At 37.5% G+C, this 13,365-nt stretch overlaps 1 protein-coding gene across 1 annotated transcript in view; it reads left to right on the forward strand.

Annotated features, from left to right (window-relative positions):
• LOC306865624 (relaxin receptor 2-like) overlaps nt 1-13,365 on the forward strand; it is a 51,059-nt gene that overhangs the window by 11,404 nt on the left and 26,290 nt on the right. Inside the window, exons 2-5 of the mRNA XM_079410345.1 lie at nt 7,294-7,437; nt 7,968-8,045; nt 8,898-9,003; nt 9,908-9,979. Coding sequence (XP_079266471.1) covers nt 7,294-7,437; nt 7,968-8,045; nt 8,898-9,003; nt 9,908-9,979 — 400 coding nt within the window. The remainder of the gene's footprint in view (nt 1-7,293; nt 7,438-7,967; nt 8,046-8,897; nt 9,004-9,907; nt 9,980-13,365) is intronic.

Genomic DNA, 13,365 nt, shown 5'->3' on the forward strand with positions numbered 1-13,365 from the left:
AGACAAAATGCACACTTTCCATGTTGAATTCAGATGTCTGATTCATCTCACATAGCTTTAATGGTTACCTGGTCAAAGTCTGTTTCCTGACCACACTTTGGGCAAACTCTGGTATGGTTGAATGGATGAAATTCAATTAAAAAAATTCAATTCAATTCAAGTGAACTAGCGGACATGGAAATATCTGAACAGCACAACTGTGTTTTTACTAAGGTGGTCAGCTGAGCCATTTTTCACACAGCATGAAGCATGTGTATTTCAAATACCATGACCTTTCATAATTTGAGAATTTGTTTACTTATGCATTTATTTTTGAATTTTTACAGTAACTCTGAATACATTTTGAAATTGACATCATAAAGGACATGCCACACCAGTGACAGCCATTAAGTTTACAGCCAGGCAATGAAAACTTTTTTATTGCCACCAGTCAGAAAGTTGTATAGATTGATTTAATTGTTTATCTCTTAGTTAATTTGAAGTGGCATTTAGACACTTCATCCCTTTAATTAACAGGTTTCATAAAATGCACTGCATGCATCTTGGATGCCATTTAGTCAGCCAGTTGGTCATCCTCATTTAATATTATTGATCTGGACTTGGCTCTTAAATGAATTTGCAGTGATTATCCAGATTAGCATTGGTGTCTAAAAACAAGCTAATTTATTTGTTTAGATATGTCGCTTTGAGTGCTGAAGTACCCTGATGGACACATATGGATTTAACATAGGAATCTTGGCCACGGAGGGGTAAAACTAGCTATTTGAAGTCGCAGACTTAATGTTGTTTCTCGGATGCATCTAAAGGAAAACAAATTAATGAGTATTGGCACTGGAAACATTTATGTGTACTATTTTCCAGGTGGATAAAACATATCTACATTTAGTCATTTAGCAGACACATTTATCTGCTAGAAAAGTGCTAGTCTTTTTAATTCTTGGAAGCCAAATGTAGATTTAAATAAAGTCACAGACTGGGGGAACAGCAAAAAAACAAAGAAGAAAAAAGTCTGCCAAAAATAGAAATGGAAACAAACAAAAGATAATAATTTTTATACTGTGACTGGATGTGACATCTCTCTTGTTCTGTGTTTTGCATTCAGTCCTGCTCCTGGAGAGCTACCATCCAGCATATTTCAGCTCCAACCCCAATCAAACACACCTAAACCAGCTAATCAAGTTATTAATTGGTTATTTGCAGGCAGGTGTGTTGGAGCAGGGATGGAACTGAAGTTTGTGGGACAGTAGCACTCCAGCAGCAGCGTTGGCGATCCCTGCTCTATTTGCCCTATTATAATGTACATTCATTTTTATGCTGTGCACACTTCAACATTTGGCTTTCTTTGGCATTTTGGTAGTGAAATGTGTTTGTCTACATTTTAAACTTGTCAGCTACTGTTATCTTACTGTTGACTTGACTTGGCTTATCTAATTATGTTCCTGGCTGACACATATGAGATTTAAAAAAAAAAAAAAAAAGTATTTTGATATGTCAGTGCACTGCCCACAAGATTATCAGCGCTGATATAAGCCCTATTCAGAAGGTAATTGTTTCTCAGGGGGACGTAAGTGATTTTCAGTATTTAAAGGGGATAGTAGGTGATTTTAATGCCGTCCGAATCCAGAATGTAGGAGTTTTTCACTCACCACCCCCGTAAAAAATCCCCGGCCAAATTACCTACCGTTTTTTTTGACAAACACCAAGGTCGTGTGGTAATTTAATTGCTGTCCGAATCCATGTCTCTGAGTTTACGAGAAGAAATCGTATCAAAATTCAGTGTTTAAACCCTTTTTGAACACTCCCGAACACTGTAAGGTAACTGTTGTACATCGGTGTAATTTGCATATTTATTTCTGAAATGCTGGAAAGTATTTACACTGAACAAAATTATAAACGCAACACTTTTGTTTTTGCCCCATTTTTCATGAGCTGAACTCAAAGATCTAAGACTTTTTCTATGTACACAAAAGGCCTATTTCTCTCAAATATTGTAAAATATATTCTTATTATTCCAAGCATATTTTATAATGTATAATCCTATTTATTATTTGATTATTTAAATCTCCTGTTTAAAAATAGGAAAATACGCGCTATAGTTGTATATAATTATACGCTATATATATTCGTTTATAATAGGCTACACATTTTAAAATTGTATTGCATACCTGCCACTGCCATAATAAAGACCCATGTTTACGTGCTTTTCTTCTCTTTCTGCTCTCACTCGCTGGTGGAGCGGTTCCATTATTCTTTTAAATACTTTCCAGCATTTCAGAAATAAATATGTTTCACGGGGGGTGGTGAGAGAAAAACACAGACGTCCTGGATTCGGACTTAAATCTGTGTTTTTGATTTTCACCATATACAGGGGGTAGTTGGTGATTTAATTGCCGTCCGAATCCAGGACGTCTTTGTTTTTCTCCCACCACCCCCTGTGAAACATATTTATTTATGAAATGCTGGAAAGTATTTAAAAGAATAATAGCTACTTCATAACCGCTCCACCAGCGAGTGAGAGCAGAAAGAGAAGAAAAGCACGTAAACATGGGTCTTTATTATGGCAGTGGCAGGTATGCAATACAATTTTAAAATGTGTATTATAAACGAATATATATATATATATAACGTATATACAACTATAGCGCGTATTTTCCTATTTTTAAACAGGAGCTTTAAATAGGCTATCAAATAATAAATAGGATTATACATTATAAAATATGTTTGGAATAATAAGAATATATTTTACATAAGTAATTTTTAAATACATTTTACACAATAATAAGAATACATTTGTAAATAAAATTAATTTTATTTACAGCACACAATCACGTGACCATGTGAGTAGAGCGTTCTCTGGTTCGCAGGATCACAGAACTCACTCCTCCACTGAATAAATCATCCGAATCCACGAGTTTTATCACTGAGGTGATATGTAAATTTATTTTTACAAACGTCCATATGACAAACAATTATTGTCCGAATCAGGCTTTAGTAAGCACTTCTCCTTTGCCGAGATAATCCATCCACCTCACAGGTGTGGCATATCAAGATGCTGATTAGACAGCATGATTATTATGTGGGCTGGCCACAATAAAAGGCCACTCTAAAACGTGCAGTTTTATCACACAGCACAATGCCACAGATGTCGCAAGTTTTGAGAGAGTGTGCAATTGGCATGCTGACTGCAGGAATGTCCACCAGAGCTGTTGCCCATGAATTGCATGTTAATTTCTCTACCATAAGCCGTCTCCAAAGGCGTTTCAGAGAATTTGGCAGTACATCCAACCAGCCTCACAACCGCAGACCGTGTGTAACCACACTAGCCCAGGACCTCCACATCCAGCATCTTCACCTCCAAGATCGTCTGAGACCAGCCACTCGGACAGCTGCTGCAACAATCGGTTTGCATAACCAAAGAATTTCTGCACAAACTGTCAGAAACCGTCTCAGGGAAGCTCATCTGCATTTTTGTCGTCCTCATCGGGGTCTCGACCTGACTGCAGTTCGTCGTCATAACCGACTTGAGTGGGCAAATGCTCATATTCGATGGCGTCTGGCACTTTGGAGAGGTGTTCTCTTCATGGTTGAATCCCGGTTTTCACGGTACAGGGCAGATGGCAGACAGCGTGTATGGTGTCGTGTGGGTGAGCGATTTGATGATGTCAACGCTGTGGATCGAGTGGCCCATGGTGGCGGTGGGGTTATGGTATGTTATGGACAATGAACACAGGGGAATTTTATTGATGGCATTTTGAATGCACAGAGATACCGGGACGAGATCCTGAGGCCCATTGTTGTGCCATTCATCCACGACCATCACCTCATGTTGCAGCATGATAATGCACGGCCCCATGTTGCAAGGATCTGTACACAATTCCTGGAAGCTGAAAACATCCCAGTTCTTGCACAGCCAGCATACTCACCGGACATGTCACCCATTGAGCATGTTTGTGATGCTCTGGATCGGCGTATAAGACAGTGTGTTCCAGTTCCTGCCAATATCCAGCAACTTTGCAGAGCCATTGAAGAGGAGTGGACAACCTGATCAACTCTATGCGAAGGAGATGTTGCACTGCGTGAGGCAAATGGTGGTCAAACCAGATACTGACTGGTTTTCGGACCCCTCCCCAATACAGTAAAACTGCACATTTTAGATTGGCCTTTTATTGTGGCCAGCCTAAGGCACACCTGTGCAATAATCACCTGTGAGGTGGATGGATTATCTCGGCAAAGAAGTGCTCACTAACACAGATTTAGACAGATTTGTGAACAATATTTGAGAGAAATAGGCCTTTTGTGTACATAGAACAAGTCTTAGCTCTTTGAGTTTAGCTCATGAAAAATGGGGGCAAAAACAAAAGTGTTGCGTTTATAATTTTGTTCAGTATAAAAGAACTATACTTCATAACTGCTCACGGCGACTGGGAGCAGAAAGAGAAGAAAAGCACTTAAACATTATAAATGGGTCTTTATTATGGCAGCAGCAGGTATGCAATACAATTTTAAAATGTGTATTATAAACAGATATACTGTATATTGTGTATAGTTATACGACTATAGCACGTCTATTTTCCTATTTTTAAACAGGAGATTTAAATAATAAAATAACAAATAGGAGTATATATTATAAAATATGCTTGGAAATAATACATTTTCTAATAAATATTTTAAAATACATTTTACTCAAGAATAAATTTGTAAATAAAATTAATTTTATTTATAGCAGACAATCATGTGACTGGCCACGTGAGCAGCGTGTTCGCTCCTCCACTGTGAATAAATCTCCATCCGAATGCATGACTTTTATCACTGAGGTGATATGTAAATATATTTTTATAGACGTCCATATGAGAAAAAATTGCCGTCCAAATCGGGCTATAGATGAGGTTTTGTTAAAATTGCAAAAATGACTTCCAATAGTATTGATAGCATCAGCAAGAATGAATTACAAACAATTGAGTAATGTTTTGCCCTGTATGTCATTTTTCAGCATATTTATTCATGGATTTATAACATTCTTAGAGCTTCCTGTCTAATTTTCAGGTATTATTGCTAATTGTCTTCGTAAAGAAAGTATGACACATTATAAATATTTTGGCACACTTGATCATTTTGGCTGAGCAAATGAAAATCAGAACTACTGGCATGATAAGGTTGGCAGACAGAAATCTTACAGTGCTAAAAATATTATTCCATGCAGATTTGTTTTTCTTTACCAGGACTAATGTTCCTGATTTGAGGTTGCATGATGATAACTTGAAGGTGTTTATGTGCTTGAAGCTTTTTTTATTTATTACTTAATGTGTTTAATTTTAATGCATATGAAAGTGCTCCATAATGTTGATAAATGAAAATAAATATCCTACCCGTATATGGTATGGAATAGACCATATAGACTATATAGAATAGACTATAGTTATATAGCAGTTAGTTTTATACAGAAGCTGTATACACTAAGCTGCATATACTCTGACAATCATGTCATTCCCTAGCTCCCAATGTGACATATAGACAATGTGACAAATAGCCCTTAGACCATGTGACACCTGCCTCATTTAGTTCGGTTGAATCGCACAAGTTCATTTTCCCTCTTGGTGTGGTTCGTTTGGGCAGGTGAGAAAGCAACAATCGCACTCTGGTACGCACCGAAAGCGGACCAAACAAGCGTGCCGAGACCTCCTTGAAGAGGTGGTCTCAGCATGCTTTCAAACGAACCCTGGAGTGGTTTTGTTTGTGGTGATAACACGATCCGACCTCAAACAGACCCAACTGCAAAAAGAACTGTGCATTTTTGGACTAAACCAGCTGCCGTAGTCAGCTGCGCTGTGCATTATAGGATGAGGAAGTGTTTGTTGACAGTTTGCAGTTTAGCATGGCAGGTCGCGGACAAACTTGGGGTTGTGAAGAGGTGCGTAGCCTCAAAATAGCAGTGTGCTGTCTGCTGCATTTTACTCCTGTCTTTGTTTACTTCCGGGAGCACCGTTGGAATTTTCCCGCACGTTCTTTCTGACCAATCGAAAAGCAGTTTAGGGAATGCGTTCAAAGACCCATCTAGCCAACAAGTGAAGCGGGTGTTGTCACGTGACTGAATTTTGGTTCGTTTCAGCTGGTTCGGACCAGAGCAAACAGTGTGGTGTGAAAAGGAACCAAAACGGCTAAAAATAGCTACAATGTAATAATTTTTTGCCTTTGGTCCGGACCAAATGAACCGAACTACAGATGTGAAAGCACCCTTAAACTCCATTTCTGGTGGGCCACAGCTCTGCAGAGTTTAGCTCCAACCAACAACCAAATCACACCTGCTTGGAAGTTTTTAGTGATACTGAAGACCTTGATTAGTTGGATCAGGTGTGTTTGATTAGGGTTGGTGCTAAACTGTGCAGAGCTGTGGCCCTCCAGGAATTGAGTTTGAGACCAGTGTCTTAGACAGAACAGCGTATTTCTTGTATATAGCCTAAGGCTGTCAGAGACAAGGTCATGTCATTGTCATAAATCTACGTGTTGGGAAAGCCAACCACCCTCGCAATTTATCACCAATCCTCTTTGTCATGAGTGTTAGTGAGAGCCAATAAGAAAGATCACAAACGAGAGTATTTATTATGCAAAACGAAGCTGTACTTTTTTTTTTTATTATTGCGACAGAGCCATTGTACAGAACATTTTGTTTGTGTACTTTGGCCTCTCTTTGTCACGTCAAATGGAAAGAAGAATAATTGTGTGGCGTAGGGAGCCCCATTTTCACAGACATCATATTTTCCAATTACAAAATATAGTATTGTTATCACACGCTGTGTGTGAGCGCTTTTCATGTTGATGTATTTACTGTGATAATAATAATTGATATGCATAGCTCTTTTCATGCAAAAAATGCAACTTAAGCATAAAACAAATAAAAAACATCTACATGAAGCAATCAAAGCTTTAAATGATTCAACAAGTGTAAGTAAATATAGAAAAAAAAAACTGTATCTAGAGCCATCAACGTACATGTTAAGATGATCAAATAAATATGCTTATCAACTTTCAAAAGGGAGAAGAATACACTTTCCAAATCTTTTGTTGACATCGAAGGACGAACTTGATAAAACTGCTGTATTTTGGTGCACATTTGTCTGTTGGCTTATGCTTTCCATCTAACACTGCTGGAGTTCTTCCAGTCATCTACTTTCCCCTGACAGAAGTACAAAGCGCTGTGGTGATTTAAAGAGCTTTTTACCAATATCCTTTTTGTACTGGGAGATGCTGTAACTTTTCTTTCTCTTCCTTCTTTTGCCCTCTTATCGCTGCCAGCAGCATCCATGATGGCTGGCAAGGCAGTGACAGAAAGTTGCCCTCTGGGTCAGTTTCCTTGTGGAAACATAAGTGTGTGTTTGCCCCAGGTCCTTCAGTGCAATGGCCACAGGGACTGCGAGAACGGGGCAGATGAGGAACACTGCGGTGAGACCACATTTATCTGTCTCTTTTAATTTGCTGATAATAACTGGATGAAATTAAATAGATGTACTGTATTTAAATCTGTTCTCAATTCTAAAGCATTTTAGATATTTAAAATATGTAGAAGATTTAGTGTTCAGACTTAGGATAATGATACATGGGGCAAAGTTTTGAGCAATTTTGCTTGGGCACATTCTCACCAAGAATGGGTAACAAATTTCTATCTGGATACTTTAGATCAGTTGTGGGTTGGCCGTTGACGGCCAAAGCTGTCTGGCACCATTCCTCAAAAAGTTGCTGCATGTATCATTAGCCTTACAGTTGAAACAAAATTTTATCAACATTGATTCCACTTTGAATTAGGAGGTGAGGTTTATACAACCTTGATATCATTTCTCCCTGCATGGGAAAACTGATTGCACCTCTATTAGACCACAAATATAAAATGTGATTTTATATCTTTAAAGTGATACTTTAATATTGCTACAGTGCATATACTTTCTCATACAAAGACTTTCTTTCACTTTCTGCAGGGGACAACAGCGGATGGGCGGATATCTTTGATCGCACTATTAAAAAGGCAGAGCCACAGGACCTTCCTAATGACTGCTGTATGTGTCCCGGTCTTGATCCGATTTCCTTTGGAAAACATAATACATAGATTAGCAGGAGTGCTTGGCTCATCCAAAAAAATTTGTTCAAAATGCTGCTGCAACTTCCATGTGAGGGTCAGACTTAGATTTTTTCCGTCTTTGATAAATTTATAGCCTTAGGCTTAAATAGTCTACAGGATACTTTTGAAGTCAGAAATCCTATAGGCTGCTTTTACTGTATTGAGTTGTAAATCTGCATGAGTTTTACGATTTTGTAGAAGCACATGCTGGAAATTTATTAGCTTTCAAAATCCCTTGGCCTTGAAATTTTTGTACTTATACTAGGAGATTAATACTGACTTGAAAATGGGGGGAACTTTGTACATTTACATTTATTCATTGAGCAGACGCTTTTATCCAAAAGCAGCTTACAAATGAGGAATACTTAATAATATTTAATAAGCATTTATGTACATGGATTGTGAATATTAATTAGGTGACGCTTGCTCCGTAGTTGTCCTGTAAACTGATTTGCTGAAAGGCACGTAAGCAGGCATGAACTATAGTAGAATTATTGCTTACTGCTGCTGCATTTTCTGAGATGTTTGATCTTAAAGTTGTCATTTTATCCAGGCTTTATTCTATTTTCTTTAATCTAATATTATTCCCTCTAATATTGCATTATTATTTTTAAGTAAAGAACTTCTGTGTAACTAGACCATAATTATATTTATATATCATATAATATATATGCATTCTTGGCGTGGGGATTTGTTTTTTTTTTTTTTTTTAGCTTTGTGTAATAGATGTAATTATAATGTATTACTATAATAATAAATCATTGTATGTGTTTTTATTGATCTTGTACAGTTGTGCAGCAGTACCCGGAGAGCTGTGATTGCATTAAGACGGAGGTGGAATGTGTTGACGTGAACCTGCATGTTGTACCTGTCCTCTCCTCCAATGTGACTTGGTTGTAAGTACATGGAGCTGGGATCCATCTGTGGGGCTTTACTCCTCTGCTCCCCCGAGAGGTTATTAATCTGTGGGAGTATAAATTTGACATCAGTGAGACGTAGAGCTTCATCACTGAGCCATAAAGCTTAACGAAATAAAGAGCTTCTTTGCACTGAACAGTTACGCACACTGCTGAAAAATTATGCACATTGCTTGAAAGGTTGGATTTTATTTTGTTTGGTGGTTTTGATTGTTTAGATTATTCTGCATGTGAAATACTCTTGATTTGTTTTGATCTGGACTTTGAATATCATTTGAGATAAACGGGTATCTATTGATAATTTATGATTTTTGGAATAAGGATTGTGGAGATTCTTTTGGATTCTGGGGATATTGTTGGAAAATAAAGGAATGTTAGATCATTCATATCAGTGATTTCTAATTTGTATCCAGGAAAACCACATTCTTTCATCCTTGTGGTATGAAAAGAGTCCTTAAAGAGACCATTCACCCCAAAAAATGACATTTCTGTTCATCATTTACTCTTGAATGACGCACATATTCTTCAAAAACCTGTGCGATTTTTTTTTTTTTTTTTTTTTTCTTCTCTGAAACTCCAAAGGAGATATTTTTCTTTCTTTTCCATACAAACAGAGTACTGAAGGATTCAAGTGAGTTCACAAAATCAAAGTAGTCTATGAATCTGAGTCTGGAATGAGTTTTGAAAGATCGAAGTGGAGATGAGGATTTCGGAGGAACTAATGATTTATCTATTGGTCTGTTTCTCACAAATTTATCATATGGCTTTAGCTAATTCAAGTGATTTTGAACAACATTAAAGTAAAAGACGACAGGATTTTCCTTTCTCAGATGAACTACGCCTGTAGTGCTGTGTTTGTAATTTGATGCTTTATAACTTACAGGTCTCTGAAGAACAATAGGATTAGGAATTTGGATGATTACATCTTCTCCAAATACACCCATCTGCAGAGGCTGTGAGTATCGCTTAATTAAGTGTAAAAGTGCACCATCATAATCAGAATCAGCCATGGATGACAAGTCAGATAATTGGTTCATATTTTACAGAAAGGCTTCAGTGTTTTCTGGTATCTGTAGTAAGAAGGGAAAAGAAAAGAAACATTTGCATTCCTATTGAATTAACATCATCTATACTATAAATTTAACACTTTTGGGCCGTTGTGTTTGCCTAAAATCTTCGGCCAATGATTTTGAGTCATTCGAAAAGTTTTCCTCTTGCCGTGTGTCGCCAGTTCCTGCTGACGCCTAAATTTATGAAGGCTGTGAAATTTCCAGTATCTGATGAACCAAAATATCTCAGCTCTGAGAACTTTAGGTTACATCTTGAAACCTTGGTTGTCTGAGGGAGACGAGTGCAATATTTCGCCCATCTGCTGGCCACCATGCAACCTTCTATAATAAGACTTTTAGACCACTGGACAGTACAGCCTCCTGTCTACACAATCTACTGCTCAGACCTTCATTCATAATTCAGTTTGTTCTGAATTGAGCGGATGAACAATATTTTATCCTGGGGAGGTTTATGCACTCTAAAAATAAGTTTTACTTTCTCGTTTTTTTTTTTTTTAAATTCTGGAAAGCAAGACAAAACTGAAGTCATCTAAAAATGAGAGCTTCACACACTGTCTATTTCATAATGTTTTATTTGTTTTGTTTTATGTCTGCAGTTAATTTTCTCATCCAGATTTTTATTTCCACCTCAGATGAAAAAGTGTTCTCCATATCAGGAAAAATATTGAAAAGGACAAACATTTTAAAATGAAATTCCATGGGTCAGAGGTTAAACACCTTCATTATGCGTTCAGTTTAAATATGAATTGATTCATGGGTATCCATATCTTGACTGTAAAGGCACTAACAAGTTTGCATAATTGATTCTCCTGCATACTTTTCAAATGAATGTCATTTGGTGAGTCAAGCTGATTTAATCCTACTGCTTGCTATTGATTGGATATAGTGAACATGCACTGCCATCTCGTATTTGAGTTCTTTATGATTTAACATGCACACCAAGAAAATTATGCATTTGTTATACTCTGTAAGGTCATCTGCACAGTGTGAGATATGCACCGATTGATGTGGATGTTTTCACTGTATTTTTATGAGTGATTAGATGATGAGATGTTTGTGTGTTTCGAAATGAATTGAGTGAGATTTGAGTACCATCTCAATGAGACAGGAAAATAAGTAATTTTTAAAAATATTTTTTAAACTCCGGACGAATGAGACAGTTAATTTATGGCTCAGTCTATCAACGGAGAATCTTTTCTTTGAAAGGGTTGTGATGAAATATTTTGTTTTGCCACATCTTGAAGCACATAACTCCAAATGCACATTCAGTACTGGGTACAACTGTCATAAAGCTCAGTTTATTTTACACATCATAATTTTGAACAATGATGAGAAAAACTTGCAGCGACGTGGTGATGAGGATAAAATACCCCTAAAGCCACAGACTAATGCATTTTTTTTTACAACACTATAAAAGGGACAGTAAAGGGCTGTTGGGACCATCTGTGGAATGTTGAGCCAGTCTACATGACAGATGTCCTCTTTGTTTAACTTTTTACAGCCGTTTAGGCCTATTTATCTGAATATCTTTGATTTTTCTGGCTTTTTTTTGCCACTATTAATTAATAGGGATATACACTCTCCTCCAAAAATATATTGGGACAATGAGGTCAATTCCTTTATTTTTGCTGTAGACTGAAAGCATTTGGGTTTGACATCAAAAGATGAATATCAGACAAGAGATTTTAATGCCGGCTTTTATTTCCAGGTATTTACATCTGGATCTGACACACAATTTAGAAGATATCACCTTTTGTTTGAACCCACCCATTTTTCATGTGAGCAAAAGCATTGGAACAGATAGAATTAACATAGATTAAAGTGAAAAAGACTTGATATTTAGTTGTAAATCCTTTGCTTTCAATAACTGCATCAAGCCTGTGACCCATTGACACCACCAAACTTTTGCATTCTTCTTTTGTGATGCTTTTCCAGGCTTTCAGCGCAGCCTCTTTCAGTTGTTGTTTGTTTTGGGGGGTTACCCCCTTCAGTCTCCTCTTTAGCAGGTAAAAGGCATGCTCTATAGGGTTTAAGTCTGGAGATTGACTTGGCCAGTCTAAAACCTTCCACTTCTTGCCCCTGCTGAACTCCTGTGTGTTTTGGGTCATTATCTTGCTGCATGATGAAGGATCTCCCAATAAGTTTGGTTGCATCATTCTTTAAATTGGCAGACAAAATGTTTCTGTAGACTTCTGAGTTCATTTTGCTGCTGCCATAATGCGTTACATCATCAATGAAGATTAATGAGCCCGTCCGAGAAGAAGCCATGCAAGCCCAAGCCATGACATTACCTCCACTGTGTTTCACAGATGAGCTTGTATGTTTGGGATCATGAGCAGATCCTTTCTTTCTCCAGACTTTATCCTTTCCGTCGCTTTGGTAAAGATTAATCTGTCTCATCAGTCCATAAAACTTTGTCCCAGAATTTTTGAGGCTCATCTCTGTACTTTTTGGCGAATTCCAGCCTGGCCTTCCTATTCTTCTTGCATCTTCTGGTGTAGCTTCTGTACTTGTGATCATGAAGTCTTCTACAAACAGTAGATTGTGATACCTTCATTCCTGCCCTCTGGAGGTTGTTGCTGATCTCGCTTACTGTTTTAGGGTCTTTCCTGGCAGCTCTCACAATGTTTCTTTCATCAACTGCAGTTGTTTTCCTTGGTTTACCTGTTCGATGTCTGTTACTTAGTACACCAGTGGCTTCTTTCTTCTTCAGGACATTCCAAATGGTTGAAATGGCTATGGCCAATGTATGTTCAATGGCTCTGATTGATTTTCCTTCTTCTCTCAGCTTCACAATTGCTTGTTTTTCACCCATAGACAGCTCTCTGGGTTTGAACAGGCAAAACCCAAATCTGAAACTGAGCGTAGACATTCAGTGCTACTTATTGTTTGAATGATCATTGAAATAGGACACACCTGGGCACCAAAATACACCTGTCAGTCGCATGTTCCTATACTTTTGCTCACGTGAAAAATGGGTGGGTTCAAACAAAAGGTGATATCTTCTAAGTTGTGTGTCAGATCCAGATGTAAACCTGTAAATAAAAGCCGGCATGTAAATCTTTTGTCTGATATTCATCTTTGGATGTCAAACCCAAATGTTTTCAGTCTACAGCAAAAATAAAGGAATTGGCCTCACTGTCCCAATACTTTTGGAGGGGAGTGTATAGATCCTAGTTAAATTTAGTATTAACATCTCATTTTAAGTTTTGTGATCCGATCACTTTAACAACATTATGAAGTTGTCAGAAATGTGCAAATTCAAGGGAAT

This window comes from Barbus barbus (assembly GCF_936440315.1).
Source record: "Barbus barbus genome assembly, chromosome: 47".
Classification (NCBI taxonomy): Eukaryota; Metazoa; Chordata; class Actinopteri; order Cypriniformes; family Cyprinidae; genus Barbus; species Barbus barbus.